The sequence below is a fragment of the Cicer arietinum genome, chromosome 7 (assembly GCF_000331145.2).
Source record: "Cicer arietinum cultivar CDC Frontier isolate Library 1 chromosome 7, Cicar.CDCFrontier_v2.0, whole genome shotgun sequence".
Lineage (NCBI taxonomy): Eukaryota > Viridiplantae > Streptophyta > Magnoliopsida > Fabales > Fabaceae > Cicer > Cicer arietinum.
Window position 1 is genome coordinate 45,963,864 of NC_021166.2, and position 22,907 is coordinate 45,986,770.

At 30.8% G+C, this 22,907-nt stretch overlaps 2 protein-coding genes across 3 annotated transcripts; both read right to left on the minus strand.

The window, feature by feature from the left end:
- Positions 1-6,781: 6,781 nt before the first annotated feature.
- LOC101498713 (uncharacterized) lies at positions 6,782-12,401 on the minus strand. Its single transcript, XM_012719835.3, has 9 exons — positions 12,035-12,401; positions 11,341-11,456; positions 10,531-10,625; positions 10,238-10,386; positions 9,180-9,803; positions 8,746-8,894; positions 7,858-8,073; positions 7,352-7,501; positions 6,782-7,214 (listed from the first exon to the last, which is right to left on the minus strand). Exons 1-9 carry the CDS (start codon positions 12,198-12,200, stop codon positions 6,942-6,944), a joined length of 1,938 nt encoding a protein of 645 aa, XP_012575289.1. The 5' UTR covers positions 12,201-12,401; the 3' UTR covers positions 6,782-6,941.
- Positions 12,402-15,803: 3,402 nt separating this feature from the next.
- On the minus strand, positions 15,804-22,208 carry LOC101494567 (SAC3 family protein C). 2 transcript variants are annotated; one of them, XM_004514251.4, is made up of 8 exons: positions 21,884-22,206; positions 20,525-20,625; positions 18,935-19,156; positions 17,890-18,111; positions 17,697-17,782; positions 17,454-17,550; positions 17,145-17,237; positions 15,804-16,411 (listed from the first exon to the last, which is right to left on the minus strand). In XM_004514251.4, the coding sequence occupies exons 1-8, from the start codon at positions 22,128-22,130 to the stop codon at positions 16,247-16,249; spliced, it is 1,233 nt and encodes a 410-aa protein (XP_004514308.1). In that variant the 5' UTR covers positions 22,131-22,206; the 3' UTR covers positions 15,804-16,246. The 2 variants fall into 2 exon arrangements, with proteins under 2 accessions (XP_004514308.1, XP_073219902.1); XM_073363801.1 differs by having other exon boundaries at positions 15,822-16,425; positions 21,884-22,208.
- Between the last annotated feature and the right edge of the window lie 699 nt (positions 22,209-22,907).

The following is a 22,907-nucleotide window of genomic DNA, read 5'->3' on the forward strand; positions in this document are numbered from 1 at the left end:
ATCTCTAACACTCTCTGGAAGAAAACGAGCTATGAACAACTGAGAGAACTCTCTCCATGCTGCTAACGAAGACCCCACTTGCCTACCACGTGACACTATATCAAACCAATCACGTGCCACGTCTATTAGCTGAAATGATGTCAGTTCTACTGCTCTTACCTCAGAACAACCCAATGCTCTCCAAAGCCATTCTAGACTGTCAATGAATTGTTGTGGATCATATGTCGCACTAGACCCAGAAAAAGTAGGGGGTTTAAGCTTCATGAAGTCTGGTAAAGTAACCTCAATACCCCTCGTTGCAGCAGTTGTCTGATGCTCAACTTGTCTAACCTATTGTTGACCATTGACATTTTCATGCCTTTGATCACCCTCCTGTTGTTGTCTGACGACAACCCCAACAAGTTGTTGCACAACCTGTTGTAATCCCTGCAGACCAGCAGCAAACTCTTCCATGATTGGATTTTCGCGCCTATTCCTAGGTACCTCAACATCAGCATTCAAACCACGTCCGCCAACATTAGCTCTACGCCTGTTTCGAGCACGAACTGAAACACGACCTCGTTGACGAACGCCTTGAGCTTGAGAAATTGATTCATCAACAATTTCCCTTATAGTAGGATTCCTAGTCTTGGGTGGCATTCTTACCTATTCAAAGAACAATGATCCAAAAATTGAATAACATGACAAGAAATTGTGGAGAGGTAGTGATGATGAATATAAACACAGATTCAGACAACAGATGGGACTCTCATAGAGTGCTAATAGCCCTTGCAGGTAAGTTGTGTCCGGGTACACAATTTACTAACAAGAATCTATTATCACCCTATGTTTGCAGCTATTAGGACCTATGACCGAGCTCTGATACCAACTTTGTCACGACCCGAAATTTAAATATTGTGACCGGCACACAAGCTATACTGCTAGCCTGGCAAGCCTATCAATTAACTTAACAATTAAACAACTAAACCGTTCTCTAACCATTTCAAATATATATATATATATATATATATATATATACTTTTTACTCGAAATTTCGGCAGAGTATCCTCTATAAATTCAACATTTCCAAATTTATAAAATCCCTGTTAAATTCTCAATTCAGTCACAATTCAAAGAACATAATCTAATCGTTTAATACACTTTCCAAAAACTTCTAAACTCCAAAATAGCTGCAATTTACATAGACTCAATAGACCTTACAAAAAAAAATGGCCCTCAATCAAAGAGGCCTACCAAAAAGAAATATATTGAGACTTGGATCAAATAACAATTTGCTACTCAGCTCCCTGTGAATATGAAAAAAAAAAGAAAAACAAAAAAAAGCAACATAAAGGGGTAAGTCACAAAGACTTAGTAAGGAGACAACAACCACCATCAATTAGAAGGGAAACACAAAAAGGCACGAATAACTGTTTTACAATCGGGCGACAATTATGTTATACAATATTACTTAATAATCTAGAAAAAAATTCTAAATTTAAATATATACACATATATGGTCATTAAACTTATAATGTAATCGCTTGACAAAAAATATTTAAAAAAAATCCAGTTAATATCGAAACGAAATCAAAATGAACAACCTTAAAATCATCATAAAAATCAAACAAGTAACAATACAAATTTTTAGAACCAAGAGGCGGCTTTATCTCATTGATAGCCATTTCCTCCTAAGGGTGGCCTTTCCCTTAGGGGCGGCTCCATCTAACGGATGGCCCTCTCCTCTCAATCCCGCAACGCATCATCACGTATCAATTAGGGAGCTTACATCGCGTTGATAGCCCTCTCCTCCTACGGTTGACATTTCCCATAGGGGCGGCTCCATCTAACAGGTAACTCTCCCTAATCAACACGAGGTAACTAGGTGCACCTAACACAGTTAACGATTTAATAATAATAACACCAATTTCCCAAAACAGACCCTTTAAAATCATTTCATCATAATTCATGCAAAAATATACTCAATCGCATAACAATTCAAGATTTAAATACTTTAACTCATACGTAAATCAAATTAATAACATATTATATAACAACGACCGTTAAATTAAATAATTGACGAAATAATTGATGAAATCGTGATAAAATTCAAAGGTTGTGTTCCCCAGATTTTTCAATAAATACATTAATATAGAAAAAAAATAAAATAATAATAATAGCATTATAAAAATATATGACGATGATCGTCGTCAACTCACAGTTATGGAGAATCGTCTAAGTTTGCTCTCCAACAACTCTCAGAGTAGCCGACAGGGTCTCAGTCGACAAATCTGAGTATAACAAATATTTCCAAGACTTTAGAAAAATTTATTCTAAAGTTTAGCTAACTCTAGGAAACCATCAAAATCATTTAAATATAATTCTAAGCACAAAAATAAGATTTTTACTCAAAACTACATTTTTCTATGAATTCATATTAGGATTAGAGTTGTTCATTTACCTCAATGAGTCTCAATAAACAACTCTCAAGAGATGGGTACCCTTTTTCTTCCTTAGTACACAAACCCTGACCCAAAAATCCCAACCAAAAGAATTTGTAGGAGTTTGATAAATTAAGCTTGTGGGGATGTTAAATCTCTTTTAAGGGTTGAGGGTTTGAGTAATAGAGTGAGAAGAAGCAAGGAAAAGGAAATGAAAAGAAAAAGAAAGAAAAAAAAAAGCAACAAGAAATGGGGGAGGGAGAGTAGCTGAGAGGGAGAGAAGAAGAAGGGAGAAGAAATATGAGAAAATGAGGGAGTGAGATGAAAAGAGAGTGAGAGTGAGTGAGGTTGAGTTTGTTTTTATTTATTATTATTATTATATATTCTTATTATTATTAAAAAAAAAAAAAAAAAAAAAATGTCATTTTCACATGTAATAGTTTCGTACCCCATTTGATTACACTTAGTGCACTTAGCATAAGATATTCTCCAACATCTAAATGGTGGATGGCCTTTCTTTTCACAGGGTTGACAAGAAGGTGTTGGAAAAAATCAGAGATAATTATTTCAATAATGCAGAACATATTTCCTTACTTGTGCAAATAAATGGTCAAACAGAAAATACAATTTCACATAGCAACAACAATTGACTGAAACTTAAATATGAGAGAATAAAAACCACGGGACCTAGTCCAGTAAAAACTTCTACTATAATAATTAATAAATATACTGGAGTCTTCCTAATAACAATAGGAAACATCAATCAACAAAAATAACAACCTAACAACCTTCCACAAATCTCAACGGGACTTTGGGATTTTGTGGCGGCCTTTGCAGCCACAAAGGATAACGGCTGAATGTGTTTGTGGCGGTCTGGGCGGCCATAAATGGCTTGCCTTTGTGGCGGTCTTTACCCTCACAAAGGGTTGATTTTGTGGCTGCAAAAGCCCTCACAAAAATCTTAAAAATTTAACTTGATTTTGTGGCTGCCTAAGCCCTCACAAAATTAAAACGTTGTGATTTTGTGAGGGCTTAGGCAGCCACAAAATCCAGCTAAATTTTTAAGCTTTTGTGAGGGCTTTTTCAGCCACAAATAAACACCAATTTGAATTTTTGTATTTGTGAGGGTTTTTTCTTGTAGTGATCATAATGTATATTAAAATAACAAACTCAGTGGTAGAAATAACTTATCAAAATTGTAGATCAAACGGAGCAAGTTTGTTATGCATCTGTTACCACCACCGGAAGTGAATTTCTTATTCTTTATGTATGTTATTGTCGATGTGCCTTTCTTCTATTCCTTCCTTCGGCACTATTCCTTTTTTTTTTATTCATCACATGGACCAAGCCAAATAAACCACATATTCCTTTTTTTTATTCTTTTCTTTCTTTAATAATAATAACAGTAATAATAATAATAATAATAATACTAATAAAATAGTAAAATTGATGGATTCCACTTGGGGATTGAGCCCATCCAACAAATCTCCCCTTCACGACTCAAGTGAGAAGGTATTGCTCAACCATGTCGACCTTCTTTCTATAGCATATCATCTTTGACACATGCAAGACATTTGTCATCATATCTGAACTATTCTTATCGGTATGAATCTTTTCAATTAAAAATAACTTCATTTCTAGTGCATTTCGTATACAATGATACCACACCTCAATATGCTTCGACTTTGCATGAAAAGTCATATTCTTACTTTAATGGATCGCACTCTGACTGTCATAGAATAACACAAACTTGTCTTGCTTGAGGCCTAAATCATTTAGAAATTTCTTCATCCACAAGAGTTCTTTGGAAGCTTATGTTGATGTAGTGTACTCAACTTCAGTAGTGGATAAAGCAACATACTTTATTAATCTTGATTGTCAAGACACATCTCCCCTTGCAAATGTCATCATATAACCAGAAGTAGACTTTCTAGAATCAAGATTACCTGCCATATATGCATCTGTGTAGCCATCCAACATATGTTCACCACCTCCATAGCATAAATACATTTTGGAAGTGCCTATAAGGTATACGAGAAACCACTTCACTGCATGCCAATGATCTTTACCATGATTAGAGAGAAACCGACTAACAACTCCAATTGCATGAGCAATATCTAGCCTTGGGCATACCATAACATACATCAAACTATCAACTGCGGATATATTTTTATATTTTTACTTTCATTTTCTTTCATTTTCATATTTTGTATTTTCATATTTTGTATTTTCATATTTTTATAACATACATCAAACTACCATAACATAAGACATATTTTTACTTTCATTTTCTTTTGCATTGGCTAATGTTGAATCTACTCCGATTTCACCAAATTCTTCTTGAATTTTTTCACATTTTGATGTCTGACTGCTAACGCTCCTTCTATTGTTGTGTCATCTTTCATTAGTCTTCTTTGTTCTTGTGCCTTTAATGCATTAAGCAATTCTGCCCATGAAATTTTTGAAAAATCCTTGATATTTTCCAAGGTAGTGATGGTTGCTTTCATATCTTTCAGGTACCGTTACAAGAATTTTTTCAACAATTCTTGAGTTAGGGAATTCTGACCCTAAAAGTCTTGCATTGTTTGCAATACTGATATGTTTGTTATAGTAATCTTTTATTGTCTTAGAATCCTTCATTCTTTGAAGTTCGAATTCTCGGATCAAGTTAAGGGTCCATTTGATGGACAGGATAAGAGACAAGACATGAATATGTTATGATATCATGTTAGAAGCTAGTGTTTGATGAACCAACATGATATGATAAGTTAATCCATATATCTATCATATTGTGTCTCTCTAGTTGAAATTTCTATTCTAAATATGAGATAGGTTTGAAACCAGCAGGATAGGATAAGAACAGTAATTTACTCAATTACCCTTATATATAAATTGAAATATAAATATAAAAACAATTTATAAAATAAAATCTAAAATATAAATCTAATTAAATAGAAAAATAATTAATAGAATTTGATATTAAACTTAAACATAAAATATTAATAATTAATTTAAAAAATATTTATGATTTTACACAAAGGTAATTTTGTCTTTTTATATAATTTAATAAATTAGTATTCAAAATTATAAAAATATGAAAGTTAATTAAAATTTTAAAATAAATATAATATTTACAAGGTATTCTTATCATTCACATATAATATATATCATATCTTTATTTACATTCTAACAAATAAAATATAATTATTTGGTTAATCATGATTTTGTTTTTAAAGTTTAAATTTTTTATTTAGTAGTGTCAATAGATAGTTTTAATATAAAATTATTATTACTTATTTAATTTTTTTATTAATTTATAATATTTAAAATATAATAAATTAATTTAAAAAAAAATTAATATATAATTATTCACGATGGTGATTTTATTATTTAAATATATCACAAAATAAAATGTTATCAGGATTATCATATCACTATCCTATTCTTATCCAGTTTAATATGATATTAATTCTCTTTCTATCGGCATCAAAGGTACCCTTAATTCTTACATCCCTTCATATTCTTTCTCGAGATAATCTCATATTTTTTCGAGATAATCTCATATCTCTTTTGTTGATTTCGAGGACATGATTCCGATGAAAATAGAGGTTGATCCAACAACAAACAAGAAGACTTTGTCTTTGCTTTCTTTGTCTTCTTTTTCTTTTGCATTTTTATTTGTGCCATGGTGGGAATGTTCAGAAGTACAAGGTTTTCATAATCTTCTTCCACTGCTTCCCACACATCTGAAGCTTCCAAATATGCCTCCATATGCACGTCCTAATGTTTGTAATTGTTTTCGTCAAACACCGTCTGAGTGATTCTGGAGAGACTTGCTTCGCCTTCCATGATGTTAAACTTACACACAGATCCCATAGGAATAGGGCTCTAGATACCAATTGTTGTTAATTGAACAAAAAAAAGTAGACAAAGAAACAAAAACACATTAAAGGAAAAGAACAAATTTGATTATTATTATGTTGCAAGGAGAGAGAGAGAGAAAGTTTATACAATTATACATATGCATATGTTACTAAAAATAAAAAATAACGAAAACTGCATGTGCAGATTCTTTTACCAATTAATAAAAACTACTTTTTTCTAGTAACTAAAACAAACATAAATTACCTCTTCTAATAATTACTAAATTAAAATAACTATTACCAAATACAATTTGACTATACACACCAGCAGTCCTAAACACAACATTCAACAAGTTCACATAGGTTATGTAAATTTAACATATCTAAGTGTACCAAAAAATAGGAATGAAATTAGCACAAATGTTATTTTATTCATCAATTACTTTACCTTCAAAAGTAAATTGCTCAGCATACAAAAGCTAAATCAAGAAAACGATGTCTAGAACAAAGTATGAAGCATAGTCTATTTTAACATTGGAAACATTTTTATTTGTGTGAAGTGAACTATTTAAATAAATTAGAAAATGGAAAAAGGAGGAGACTATGGTCACTGTTTCCTTATTGATTCAAATGATTAGAAGGAGATTGATTGATTCATTCAGCCTTGTGAACATGCATGCTTGGTGGATGTAGTAGTACTCCAAGAAGTGCCTGTGCTTCCAAATGGAGGAGATGGTGGGGGTCTTAAATTGACCATGTTACATCCTACACAGAGGATTCCATCTTGATGTACTTGTAATTCTGGAGAGACATATGATATTGGAGATTCTGACATGTAGTCATAGGATGAATCTGACCGTGCTGGAGAGCAATCTCTTAGTACCATGCTACATGTGTTGCCTTCTACTATATGAGTTAATGCACTAACCACCTGCAATCATTTATAACAACAAATTAACATATTTAAGAGTCAATGTGATTTTACAGAAGCTAGACACTGTAGCTTTTGCGAAATCACTGACTCGGATTAATTTTGTCAATCCTACTGTGAAACCAAAATGCACTTACTGTATCCATTGGTAATCGCTTCTGAGGATCTCTGGTGAGACATTTTTCGGCTAGTCGAATCATCCAAAAAAGCTGGTGACAATCATAAGTATCCATCATCCTTTCATCAATTAGATCTGGATAGTTCCTTTCCTTCAGTAGTGGCCTAGCCTGAAGTTAACCAAGAGATAAAAAAATTAAATGGAACGTGCAAATTTCAATAAATTAAAAATCAACATAATACTATTGCATGAAGAACATTGCAAAAAAGAGAGGATATCATCCAAAACTACGTGTCGAAAAACAGTCTATACTATTGGAATTAAGTATGGTAATTGGTAAGCTTATAGAACTTTGATTCTCTATGTAGTACCGACACTTCAGATTGAAAACGTGTCTAATGTCTGACGCCAACACATGTGATTACATTCAATCACATTTTCTTAAATTATTATTGGTGCCCACATTTCAAACTATCCATATCAAATAGATATTCATTAAAAATATTGTTTCACACAGATTTTTACCCATCCCACAAGACTTTTGTGTCCAATCCTTTTGTCTGTGGTCCTCATTCCTGTTATTAATTGAAGAAGCACCACACCAAAAGAATACACATCTGATTTGGTTGACACTTTGCCAGATTCTGCATATTCTGGTGCCATATACCCTAAAGTTCCAACAACATCTGTTGAGTACACAGAGTCCATTTGTTCAGTTCTAGCCAGTCCAAAATCTCCCAGCTGATAAATAAATAAATAAATAGAAAAATATTATTACTAACAATTCCAATTAAAATAATATTGTACATTCACATTGCATTTTAATTAAGGGCTTATAGTGTAACCAACAATTTATCATTATTTAGTAGATTCAAATAAAATACAAAAATAAAGGATAATTGATGGGTATAGCTCATAGTTTAGTTAGTGATAAGTGCATTGAGAGTGGGGTTGCGGGAGGCGAAGTCCCTACAATACGATTCAAGTGTAATCTTGTAAGTTGGACCGTAGTATTTAAATACAGGTTCTACACTGTAAACCCTATGCTTGAATCATAATATTAAGGTACTTCAGTAACTCTGCAGTCAAAGACATAAACACAATTGCACAAACGTCGTGATCAAATCTCGTTGTTATTGATTGGTGTTTTTTGTAACTATTTTGTTTTTGAACCGGGGTTGTTGTTCTAATAATAATACTATATCTTTACTAGTCAATAATTATATTTCAATTATAAGGACATGTTTAGATTCTAAAGTCTAGCATTGTACACAAGTCATGTGAAGCATCAAGCATGACAATGTAGTTGAATGAGTTCGAGACTTTTCAATGGCATATACTTTAGAAGACTTTAAAGTCTATAACATTTCAAGTTCAATCACTAGTTTCTAATAAATCTGTGTACTGCATTACCATTGCTTCATAATCATGTGTCACAAGGATGTTACTTGGTCTCACATCTCTATGTATTATATTATTCTCATGCAAATACAATAAGCCTTTTGCAGCTCCAATAGCCACTTTTATCCTCTCTGGCCAATTAAGAGGTTTTCTAGAGTGTTCTGCATAAATGTCAAATGTAGAAATAGTTAGTATATCCTAAATGTAATAATAGTAACCATATAAAGGGATTCATGACACTAATTTGTATTCATATCAGTAACTATTTCAAAGTTCATTTGTCCATCAGATGTCAGCGCAGTAACAAGAGTTTGACATTGTAATCTCAAAGGACAAAGTTCAACTTCCTTTGATGATAGTTGTAAAATGGTCATTAGTGTCACTTTAATTAATAATAATTTTTCTCTTCCCTAAGTAAATAAAAATTGAAGTTCATTTTCTCTTACGCGATAAATGTTGATCAAGTGAGCCATTGCAAACAAATTCATAAACAAGAAATCTGTTAATTCCCTCAGAACAAGATCCTAGAAGCATGACCACATTTTCATGCATTGCTTTGCTAAGTGCATTAACTTCAGATTTGAATTCCTTCTCTCCTTGTAAGCTTGCAAACTTATGTCTCTTAACAGCAATCTTAATTCCTTGCAACTTTCCCCAATAAACAGAACCAAATCCACCTTCTGATAAATAGTTCTTTGGTGAAAAACCATGTGTTGCTTCATGCAACTCCCCATATGTGAATTCTTTCATCAACTCAAATTTTGGCCTTGTGTTCTCACACACTGAACAAACAGAATTTTTAAACTTTTCAACTTTTTGATATGCTTCTTTCTTGCTTCTATGTTCAAATGTTGTCTCCTTCTGATGCATTTGAGGAACACTACTTGTCTTTTGAATGTCTTGAATAGGTAATAGGCAATACCCTCTTGCCATATCAAGATCTTTGTCTTCAGGGGTTTGTTTTGTTTGACAATGAAGTCGATGACACGCGACCTTAGAAAGATCAGAGCTCGATTTGGAGCAGAAAACGGCATTTGTCATGCGTTGCAAACTCGATGTGGATTCGGGACCTGCATCATGATTTTAATGGTATTTTGGTGAGACTCAAAGAAATTAAGATTGTAGTAAGTTTTCATTTATAATACTAAGATGATGACCAGCAAAAGACCATGAAAACATAATTTGTCAATCAAAACATATGTTTTGATAAACATCTTAATTAAGTGCTTATAAAATAAGCGCTTATAATAATTAAGTGATTTTGTTTAAGCTATTTCTATAACAAAAGATACAATAAAGTTAATTTGTTTTCATATAAGCAGCTGATCTCATAAGCTATCCTAAAGAGCTTATGGAAATAAGCTGAAAACAACTCATGAACATGTCATTAGTTGTTTCCATATGTTCTCCTAAATAACTGCAAAAGTGCTTATGCCAATAGGTAATATATCTACTAAGCCAATCCAAACAGGCCCAAAATAACTATATTGGTTAGTTTCCTTACGTTTTACAGAACTTGCTTTGTCATATCCTCTAAAAGAAATCTTTGTTTTCCTTGGCCCTCTCAAGTGCTTAATGGAGTTATCACGTTTCATTATTAGCAAAGCACAAGAGAGACTCTGCATGAAATCTGTCTTATATTTCTTCATGTCCCTGCATGTCAGACATAAAAGCTTCACAACTCATCAAGATATAAAGGCAAATATGTTCATATCAGTGCTTAGCATTTTGATTAATCTTTTTTATAAGGTTTATAGTTCATAGAAAATAAATATTTGGAAAAGTTGGAATAATGACCTATCAAGTATAACTGACGTTGCCTTCAAACTGATTGCAGCGTTTACAGCAAGCTCTGGTAACTTTCCTGGAAGCACTTCAATCAAGAACTGAATCTGGAAAATTTCATTCATGAAAATGATTCCATTAGACAATTTATCAAAAAGTCTAGACAACCAAAACTAATAAATATATAATACTTTATAATCTTGCTACAAAAGATACAACAACAACCAAGTCTTACTCTATCAGGCGAAGTTTGCTATATGAATCAAACAACATCATAATATTTATATCATATATATTGTATCTCTAGGCAAGAAAATGGACCTCTAAACTCTTATTAAATTCCAATAAGTATGATATATTTTTTCAAGTCACATATTTTTCAATCTACTATGACAAAGGATATATCTATGGAAAGGAAAAATGATACATCAATTGCTTATAGCATAAATACTTATCATTCTTTTTATAATAAAAAAATTTATTGAAGAGAATACGAGGAGTACTCCAATCATTACATAAGTACTTATCATATAAATCCTTATGAATAAGTTGTTGCTATACAAATTATAAAATAAAATCATGTCACAAGTTGTTTTCATATAAACTCTCCCAAACTATCTTATAAGCATTTATGCAAATCTCCACAATGGCAACGCAGCCGCAATTTAGGCTGCATTTTTCCTCAATGTAAACGTTTGCAGTGTAACCGCAACTGTGACCGCAATTTAAAATCATGATGTTTGTAGATAAGCTCAAATAAATCAATTGAAACAAACCATAATCTAGCATGTACTTCTCTTGTAGCTGGAGTTATTATCAAACCTTGTTTGTTTCACACTGCTCAGAAATTTTTCTGATGCATGGATCATTATGCAGCTTTTCTTTCTTCTTTGCAACCTCTTCTTCAACAACATTCTGATCACTCCCAAATATTGCCCCTGATGATAACAAGGTCAACATCTCCATATGATATATATCAGAAAAACCAAAATATGCAGTAAGTAATCTTATTTTTCTCTAAAAAAGGTGGAAAGTATGTAAAAAAGATATTTGGAAAAAAGGATATATAATTGAAGGAAAAAACTATATTATAAATGTACAACTCAAGCTCAACTACATATTTTGGTATATGAAATAGCCACTTTTATTGAAAAAGATAACCAAATTTTATGCTATCTCAATATGTGTCAAGTTCTTTCATACAATTTTTTTGTCTTTTAAGCTCTGATTCACAAGAAAAAGGGACTCTAGTAATCCAGAGTTCAACAGGAAAGTAACTAAAGTTTGATTAACGATTGTTTCAACTAGAATTCGAATTCAAGTACTTTTAATTGATTCAACTTTTACTGACACTCATTAACCACTTTAAACAGATCATTTGGTTTCGAATGTCATAGAACCTTCAATTAAAGACGAATGTTCAGAAGAACTCAAGTTCGAATCCTGACTAAAATCATAAGACACAAAACCAAACTGAAACATAAAGAAGGAAAAGAACTAAGCATGAGACACTCACGAAATCTAGCACTGGAAGGACTGTTTACACGGCGAAGAATTGCAAGAAGTGTAAGGTTATCACCATGTTCAAGTGAAAAGCCACTGAGGGCCCATTTAAGAGCTTTTGCACTAAAGTCTCTTGATGAATGGTGGATCACCACAACCCTCTGCGATTCACCAGACATGATCAACTATCCTAGTTTTAAGTAAATCAATTTTCAATTCAATATATTGCTTTAATAGAGGGTGTAACTAGCAAAAATATAATTCAATATTTGAACACTTTTTATGATTTTTAGTATTGCCATGCGATTTGTTACTTTTCTTTTTGTTGCTTTCTCTGTAGTGTGTAACTTCATGTCTTGGTTGGTTTATATTCTTGTAGATTGGATGATGCCACGGTATCTATAATCTATTGAGATATTGAAATTTATTTAAAGGATGAACTCTTCCAATAGATTCTCTTAGGTTCGAGTTTGGGAGAATATATTTCGGTGTAAGCAAAGACTAATACACAAATTTAATATCTTAAAAATATTGAGACTCATTTAAAGGAATAATATTTTTCAATAGATGTTTTTTAATATACACATATTTGATAACAAATTTTTAATGGTGTACCTAAAGGAATTGAATTATCGGTCAATTTTGTCTAATAATGTTGATCTAATGCCAAAACAATAGAAGAACTAAAACAAGAGTTGTGAAATCCTCAAGGAACAGCTATATGAAGATTCACAAGAATATGAATAAAAAATTCAAGAATAAGATATGCATAGGACAAAAAATAAGGATTAAGAAAAAAAATATTAACTCCGAATCTATTCACTATCAAATGCATACTTCAAATGGTGTTGAATCCAGGAGTGTGTTGTGAATTGAAAGGATACTCATTAAATCATAAAAAGAGGGAAAAAAGTTATTAAGATTTTTTTGTGAATATGTAGTGGTTTTGTATTTTTTTTGCAATTCATATATTTTTATTTTCTTTGTTTTAACACTTGCTGTTGTATTGCTTTGTAATATTCTGCCACTGAACAATCAAAACATGTGGATACTTATTTCTTGTTATGCACACATTGTGGATATGGTTAATAATGTTTTTTTTTTCTCTATAAAATTGGATAAATTTGATTTGAGTTCCTACTAAAAATTAATTTTTGTGGATTGTTTGAATTAAAAGTAAAATAGCATCATTCTTTAAATTATTTTATAGATTAATATAGGTTTTGTGTCAATACAAATTTATTTACACTGTCAATTAATTATTCATTATTATATCATTAAAAATATTTATTTTAACTATAATGACTGAAAAGTTATATAAAATAATTTGTAAGTGGTTAACAATGTTAAATATTTTACATTTTAGTTTAATGTGAGAATATAAGTAGAAATAGAAAGTAGTTAAAATAATAAACAAACAAAACAAGGTTCGTCAAATTAGTAACGATTTAACTCATATTCCTGATATGAGTTTGAATTGTGCTATTTTATGTTGTGAAAACTTCGTTTGTAGATTAAATATAAACTACAATATAACACGCGCAATGCGTGTGTAATTTATAAAATTTTATTTAAAAGTAAATTTATAAAAAATATTTGAATGTGATATTTATAGTGTATAAATGTATTAATTTGATTTTTTTTTAATATTTGTAAATTTTTAGTTTATAATAATAGTGGTTGTATAAAAAAAATGAAATGAAAACAATTGACAAATTTGTAATAAAATGAATGATTTTCACTCTAAAATATATGATTAAAAAATAAGAGTAATTGTTTGTAATACAATTAAAAATATTAAAATAAAATATAAATGATTTTCACTCTAAAAATATTATTAAAAAAAGATGAGTGATTGGTTGTAAATATTTTATTTTTTTAAAATATTGAATCATTATAAAATACTCTCTTCTTATAAAAAAAATAGTACAAGCATTGATTTGACATATATTTGTAAGCATTAGTTTTTATATGATCATTATTTTTATTTTTATTTTACTTTTTATCTTGATTACTATTATTTCTTTATTCTTTTTTGACTAATTGAATAAACTACTATTTTTTATATTTTATATTTCATGTCTCATTTCCACTTAAATTTTTTATAACATTCTTAATTAAAGGTTTTATGTCACATGTTTCTTTTAAAAATATTTTGATTTAATTATCCTTTTGGAGAGTGTATATAATGAACAAACTTAAAGTACTATTTTTTACGACAAATACACGAAATAATATTAGAAATGATAAGACATCACTACTTGATTTTGATTACTTTTGTCATTAATTGAAACTATGATATGATTTTGGTTAAATACTTTCATTTGTATTAGATTAATAAAATATGTATTTGAGTACTAATAAGAGAAAAATGAACATAAATCGTAAATTACTTTGAAAATATTTAATGAATAATTTAATATTTTTATTTAAAAAAAAATATCATTTGCTGTTTTTTCTTTTTTTGCAAAGGCTAATTTAAATTATTATATTTTAATATTTTTTTATTTATTTTAATTTAAACTTCGTTAGATTGTTTGTGCATAAGTTTAATTATTTATTTTTAATATGTGATGGTTATGTTTATATATATTTTGTGGTAATTTATGATTGTTACATTTTAATTATTAAAATATTATGATGTATTATATGAATTGAATTAAAAAATTAAATAATAATTAAATCAAGTTTGTAATGAGAGTTATATTTTTTATTGTTGGTTTTTTAACAATAGAAATATAGACAAAAAATTAGTAGAATGAAGAATAAAAAATAAATTAATTCTAGAAGTATCATATTGATTGATGTGGTAAAATTAATATTACATAAATATATTATATTGATATTGTTATAGACGTTCTTTTTATATAATAGAAATTTGAAATAAGAGGCTATATTTCGATCTAAATTTAAAAAAAAATATTAAAATACAACTCACTTAAATTTTGTCTTATTAAAAAATGACAAAAAAACAAAGTCGGACCAAAAACAAATAAACAACTAAACATCATTATCTCTATGTATTTATAATTCCTCAACAACAACAAAAATCACTATGTACTTACAAGTAATATTGGTACAAGTTCATGTTTGTGGCACATTATAGTTTATTCCGTCTTCATCACAAAACCACGAAAGGCTTAAAAAAAACTTTAAAAAAGAATACTGAATAATTCCATTCTTAAGAGACAGGTTCATTTTTCTTGTTATATACAACATACGTTGGAACATGCTTCGTTCCTCACACATCAGAAAAGTTCAAATATAAGCATAAGGAGATAAAAACTTTAGTTGTTTGGTTCAAATAAGACAAGATGCATATAATACATTGACCTAACAATATATTTTTTTTCCTTACAATAAAAGGTTACAAATGTACAGATGTGAACAGATATATTAAAATTCCCCAAAAGGGCTAAGAAACAAGATAATGTATTTCGTCAACTTTTTAGTAGATACTCAAAGGTTTAATTCCGCTATAGGATAATTTGAATTAGTTAAAAAAAAAATTAAATTAGTCATTAACAAAAATTGTTTTTAATTATATTTTTAAATTAGTCAATAATTTACAATTACTTTTTTGAACTAATTTTTTTTCTCACTTCATTACTAATTGCTTTTATAATATGTAATTAGTTCATCCAATTTGGAAACTTAATTACAAAAGATTCAGAGATATTATAAAGATAAATTATTTAGAAACGCAATTAAAAACTCTTTAGAGCAAGCTTGGAAACGTTAGAAGAAAACTTGTGAAATATAATTCCAGATCAAATGCAAAATGGAAAAAGTGATTAAATTAATTATTTATTGGTGTCAGTAAATCTGCAATGTTGCCCATGTTTACAAATAGAATAAACACCTTTACATTAGTAACATACCAAATATAAAAACTCAAATGTACATTTACAAGTACAAACAGCTCCTTATAGTACACAACACATTCCCATGTTTCCTAAAAGCATCAGATATAGATTCTATTGAACTTATATTGTTGGTATATAATAATCAATGATCATAGTCACACAATTATTTCCATACTTAGGGAAAGTGATGAAAATAGTTGCAACCGAAGATCATGCCTGTTCAATCTCCTAGTATTGCTCCCAATGAATTTTGTTAAGTGTCACGTTTGAATCTAAGCCCAACAAATTGGACTTAGGCCCAAACCTGACACCTAACATATACATCTGGACCAATGTTGGGGATGGAGTAAATGGCGTCTCTAAGACTGCCTTCCATAATCTTGTAAGCCCAAGAAACTATATTTTTGGAACCCACCTTTGGGGTGACTGAAGGTAGTTTGCTTTGTGTGAAGTAACTTATTTCCAGATTCATCTGTACATGTCTCAAGACCGCAAGAATGGCATAACAATTCCAAATCCGATTCCTGTCAGGGATAAAAATACCATATAGCAAGCATTGTAAAAAAAACTAATCTTACAACTTAGATTAACATATTAAGGAACTTTTGAAAAAAGTTCAACGTTAGATTGATAAACCTCATCATGAAGATAAAGCTTAAAACATTACATACAAAATTGAAAAGTTAGGTTTTGTTTGGTTTTAGAAAACGTTCTCTGTTTTCATTTTATGATTTCAATTTTAATTGCCAAACTGTTTCCTTTTTTCGTTATGTTTCCTATAATCAAATATTTGTACACGAAACAACAAAAACAAAAAATGGTTTCATGTTCAAATCTTTCAAAAATGGGGTAGCTTTTGTAATTAAAAATGAAAACAAAAATCATTATTCAAACCAAATAGACCTTAATGTACATCTTAATCCCATCTCAAAACTAGCCTAATGGAAGTGAAGATCTCACGATTAAGACTTCATGTTTGTTCACAGAGAACATAAATGACTCCACTATTGTCAATCGTAGGTCGCAGAAAATAGCAGCTTGTTCACTATGCTACAACACTATAGCACTGTTGTAACTGTTATTTGACAACACTTTGTACTAAATAGTAAATACTATATCACAGATCAAAGGCGGTTTTTTCAAATTCTGCTTTGCTATAGCTGTTGTTTGACAACACTAAATGACTCAATCTTGGTGCCTATCTAGAGCGACTTTAAGTGTTTCTGTAGACTTGGTAGCAGAAAGCAGAGTTCATACCTCTATCATCAGGTGTTTTGAAAGGTTGAACAGAGGATATGGATGAAGTTTGTAGCCACTGAAATTTATGCAAGATAAAGCCAGCGAACGAACCTTTAAGTACACACAAGCAAAACCATTATCATTAAATATAGAAATAGAAGTTCGGAAAAGCATGAGCTGAGGTCTAGGCATATTTATCTGATTTACGGAGCCTTTGGATAAATAGCTTAATTATGCATTTATTGAATAAGTGTTTATCTTAAAAGCACTCGTATATAAAAGACGGAATATTAGGAAAAGGATGCAATATCTGGTTACAGTAATTACTTCATTGATATAAGGCTCCATAATGCAGTACTGCAGATATGATGCCTGAGCTGCAGCAGTACGGAAGAAATCAATATAATTACAGAGTCGGAAAGACCTGAAAAGAGAAAAAAGAATATCAGTGATTGACATACACTCACAGTTTTATTACATATGAGAAACAGGCTAATGAGAAAACCAACGAAAAATCTATTTTATTTAATTATAAAAGTAAAAAAATTTAATAAATAGGAGAAAGGCTACCGTACGACTCTCCTAGCAAACTGCATTTCTTTTGACTTCAATATCGGAGTTGATACACGACTAAACCATAAAGAAAGCGGTTCACCCTGTGGACCAGAAACAACTACATTACATTACATTAAGAGTTAATAAGTCTGAAGCTAACTAAAGATAGAGAAAAATAACTAATCATATCAAAGATGTAGGAATTTACCATTGGTTTGCTGTGAGAACCAAGATTAAGAAGCACATATAATGAATGGAACTCAGCTTCATTCTCATGCACATTATTTGAATTTCGATTTGCTTCGTACAGATTAAATAAAGAAGACAATGTTTTTGTGAGCTGCTCCATGTTAAGATGATGCAGTGATGCAATGTTTGGATCACCCATAGAACACCAGAGCTTTTGATGTGATATAACATGAAATTTCACCTGCATGATTAAATATAGTGCTAAACTCATTATCTGAATTCCATGCTTGAAAGGCTAGTTAATGAAGTACATATAATTTGCCAAAGAACAAAAGTATTAAGTCCATGCTTCAATAAGCATGCTGTAATATAAGGCCGCCGCGGTCCATTATAGCGCGCTAAGGGTCCATCCTTACCAAGTCACATGATAAGCTTGACTGTGTAAAGAAAGAGGGTGTCTCAAGACTGACACAACCATCTGGCATGATCCAAGTCCTTTTATTTCTTGATGGTAATTGCTGGATCTTCCATTCTTAAGTAGAGTTTTTTATTTCCATTTTTCTGTCATTATTCAGTTAATTTAATTTTAGGATAGCCATTAAAGAATTTATGTACCTTAGTCTGGATATTGTAACCTTTGTACATGGTAAGAAATGTGAAATAGCGTTCATTTTTTCGTCTTAAGATTTGTAACAAGGGCCTACCCTAAATATGTTAATAGGACACCCACATTTGTCCACTCTCCAAATGACTGTCTAGTCTTGGGAGTAAGGGGTGTGGTTTGGAGGTCTGGTTGCCCTTGCTCTGCAAACCCATTTTTGAATGAAGCAGGGAAAAATCAGTTTCTTTTTAATATTTATGCATGAGACAAACAGACCTTACGAATTTACTTGCAACTGATATTTGCAAATCCATTATCAGAAATGCAACTTATTCTTACAAAAATAAACAAATGCAACTTAAATCATGTACCCTAACAAACTTGTAAGAGAAAAGTTGATATCAGTAGATGATGATTAGAAGAAAGCGTATAAACCAAAGATATCCGAAAGAGAAAACTATACCATTCCCTCATACATGTAGATAACTCTCTTGCTTACAATATTTTGCATAGTAAGATCTTGACGTATAGACCTTGTCCTATCAAAGATGAAGTCATGAACTACTTCAAATGGATGCTCCTTAGAATCCAGCAAGCCCAAAAGGTAATTTAAAGTATCTTCTAATACAGCAAGAGGCCGCATATCAGATGCTTGAACATATTTGCTGGATATAGTTCTGCAAAACTGATAAGTAAAATGTTGATAAGCTGTGAAACTAAAAGATATTGAACAGGGTGGTTCCGGATAAAAGCCACTAAAATACTATACAACCAACCATCCACTGATGATTATACAGAAAAATAAAGTTACAGAAAAAGAAAATGTTAAGAGTCTCACATTGGATGAGATATTGGTTTAAAATGTGTTTAGAAAAGGTGGACAGTGCTCCCTTTACAAGCCGGTTTTGTAAGGATTGAGTTAGGCCCAACCCAAATTTTAAGAGAAAAATAAACTGAAAACTTGGAATCGTGTGCTTTATAAAGTAGTACATTGTAATGCACCATGCTAAATATCTTTCAAATTCAAAATCAAACATATACTTTATATCGCAATGCACCATGCTGGAGAATCATGTCTTGATAATTGTAGTGGGCATAATTATATTTAGGGAATCTAGGAAAGTTAGAGCTAATGGTTAATCAATGTTCAGAGACAAGTTAATGTATACTCAAACACTAACTAAATCAACAATAATTATAAGAGATTGCTGCTTGACCTTTTCCCTATTTGGAAACTTGTTAACAAGAACTTCATTACTAAATTGCAGTTGTAAGTTTGTAACTCGTATAAATATTGTAGTTCAGTAGTTGCCCCTAAATTTTTCTGTTCATTGGATTTAATGATGTTGATGGTACCAAGTGATTCAAACCAATCTTTACTAGGTGTTGCACAGTAGCATTAACACAAACAACCAATTTTCTAAAGTGAATAAGCATTTTCTCATGAATCCATGATCCATATATGATATAGTACCTGCTTTCAAACTTTCAAATTCAGGATCATTTCTTTTATATTTATTTTTACCATCTGGTCCAAACTATCTTACTCTTTGATTTTACAAGTTTCTCTTTTACCAAAATCCAATATAATAATCTCTTTGATGCGAATTTTTTTTACCAATCATAGGTCATTCAATCAAAGCCAGATTACTTTGATGCACATTAATCTGTCTAGAAATTCCATATCAGCATCAGTAATAAAGTTTCAACTGTACAGTGAAGCTGTCGCCTCCTCAAAGCGTCAGCGGCAGATATGTAACTATGAACAGATTATACAGTTAAAAAATCTTAAGCAATGTCCAGGGTCAACATATAACCAATGAAATTTGAATATTGATTACTAAATTTATCAAACTTGAACCATATAATGAATCCCAGTTTGTAATTTCTTACAGGGGAATGTTTTGCAGTACCCATAAAACACTGCTGATCATCAAAGCTAGCTTAAAAGTGAATTCAGCATGATGCTTGAGAGTACATCCTTCTTAAACTAGACAGAAGCATACTTTATAAGGTAAAACCAGATAACGTAGGAGAACAATTATGATCCTACCTTCTTGACTGCAAGAGCTGGGGATGATTTTCCAGGATTACCATTTAACCTCTCAAAAACTGCCAAATCGCGAAGTTTCTCACGCTGGATCCTCTCTCTTTCTGAGACACAGTGAAAATGTTTGAAAATAGAAGTTTCAGGTATATATATTGTATATGAACTCCTTATAAAAGAAGAATAATAGCAATTGATAGTTTCTCACGATTTACCGTGAAGCACACAGAAATGTTTAGGTGTTACAGTGATTCAACAGAGCAAAGATAGACGGCAGAAACAAAGGCTTTTTTCCTAGCACTATCAGCGACAGAAACTATTAGCCTATCATTGATTAACTCTTTTTACTAGCACTATCGGTTTTCTCACATTACCAAACAATCTTAGGTGTTATTCTACCATTTGTTTCCCCACAAATACATTATTTCTTGGTCTTGTAAGTCCACTCATTCATCGCAACATTTCCATCTCTGTGATATGAAGCTTATCCTTTAGTTTGTTTGCTATTTACCATCTAACAATCAATACTTAATGAATTGGTTATAAGTAAATACAAAAAAAAAAAGGTTGAAAGATAAAGGCTCAAAGTTCACTCTTGTTGTAACCTTATAGCAATAGGAAAATACTCTGAATCTAGCCACATGACCCAATGCTACGATGCCATTGTTGATTGAACTTTATTTAAGTATTAATTATTCAGGTCAGTATAGAGTCTATCAAGATTTTTACAGATATCATTCAATTAATCCATTAACAAACACTTTACCATCCTTCTTTATTAACTAACAAGAAAAAATTCCTGCAAGACAAGGAATCACTTTCGCAATCGTGATGCCTTTGCATGCCATTTTCCGTAAAAAAAATGTATCCTTACACTGTATCATCTCCCCACCAATATAATATAAAGCAATACCAGTTTTTCAAAGAAAACCAGAGCCTTTCATCGGCATCACTTTCTTTTTCATCATCACTGCTTAATAATGTAAATTGCCTCCTATTATGAAATTTCTCTTCATCTACACACATGCTACATAATAGCACTCAAAAGGAAACCATTTAATAATTCCTCTTATGAAATTTCCTTCATCTACACACATGCCTAAACTCTGTAGCACCGACACTATTGATCAAAGGCATGTTCCAATGTCCAACATGTGATGTTGTGTGTGGCGTCCATATTCATATGTCATAGTACATTAAAGCATTTTCACCATAAAACAAATTACAACAAATAAAAAAACTAACTTTATCATATAAAATCCAACATTGCAACTCTACTAGCATCTAGAAATGATTGTAATAATCAAATTAACAATCACCAAGAATTCAAATTCTTATTGTAAATTAGTCGAATCATTTAGTTACCTGGACACATATAAGGACAAGTTCCAACTAAAACCCCAAAATTGGAAGATTGTTGTGCATCCTCTTGGCTGCTATTGAAATCAGAGATAGAAGCATTATAATTACTACCAGTGGTAGGAGGAGGAGTGACCCTTTGAGCAAAAGTTGAAACTTTGGATTGATTGGTAGCATTTGATGGGAATTTGTGGCGGTGCGGATGCCGTGATTTGGAAAAAGAAGAGCTAGGGCTTCCATTTCCACTATTCATCTTTCTCTTCTTTCTTCCCCATTGTTTCAGTTTTATTTTTATCTTTATTTTGTATTTTTTCTTTTCTTTTTTATTTTGTTGTTTACGAGGTGAGATTTATTTTTTAGTTATAAAAATTAAACTCACTAGTGCTACAATTAACTTTTCATCGACTTCTTTTTTGTTCTGAATTTTTCATCGATTAAAACATGTGTGAAACTATAAAAATAACAATAACAATAATAATAATAATATATTTTATCAAGAAAATATTTTTTATCAAGAAAATATTTTTTTTAATAATAATCAAGACATTGGATTAATATTCAAGTGTGATTTTGTCCATTTTTTTCAAAACTTGTACGAGTATATCCATTCTAATTGCTTACCATAATTTTCATTTCATGAAACGTGTTAGCAAAGGAATGTTACATTGGGCTCAAAACTGACATGATCAAAGTCTATGATAGAATAGAGTAAGAGTTCCTTCAAAAGACTCTTAATTCTATGGATTTTTCTAATGCTCTCATAAATACTATTATGAAGTGTTTATTATTGTATTTTTCTCTATTTTTATTAATGGTAATGCAATCTAATTTTTCTACCTTAAAAGAGGTTTTAGACGGAGTGATCTATTTCCTCATCTTTTCATTATTTGTGCTGAGATTTTTTTGGAACTTCTTCTCCAAAATCAATCTAACAATAAAAATACATGTACATATGATTAAAATTGCTAAGGGCCCCTCAAAGATAACCCATCTCCCTTTTATTAATGATAGTTTAAATTTTTAACAATTC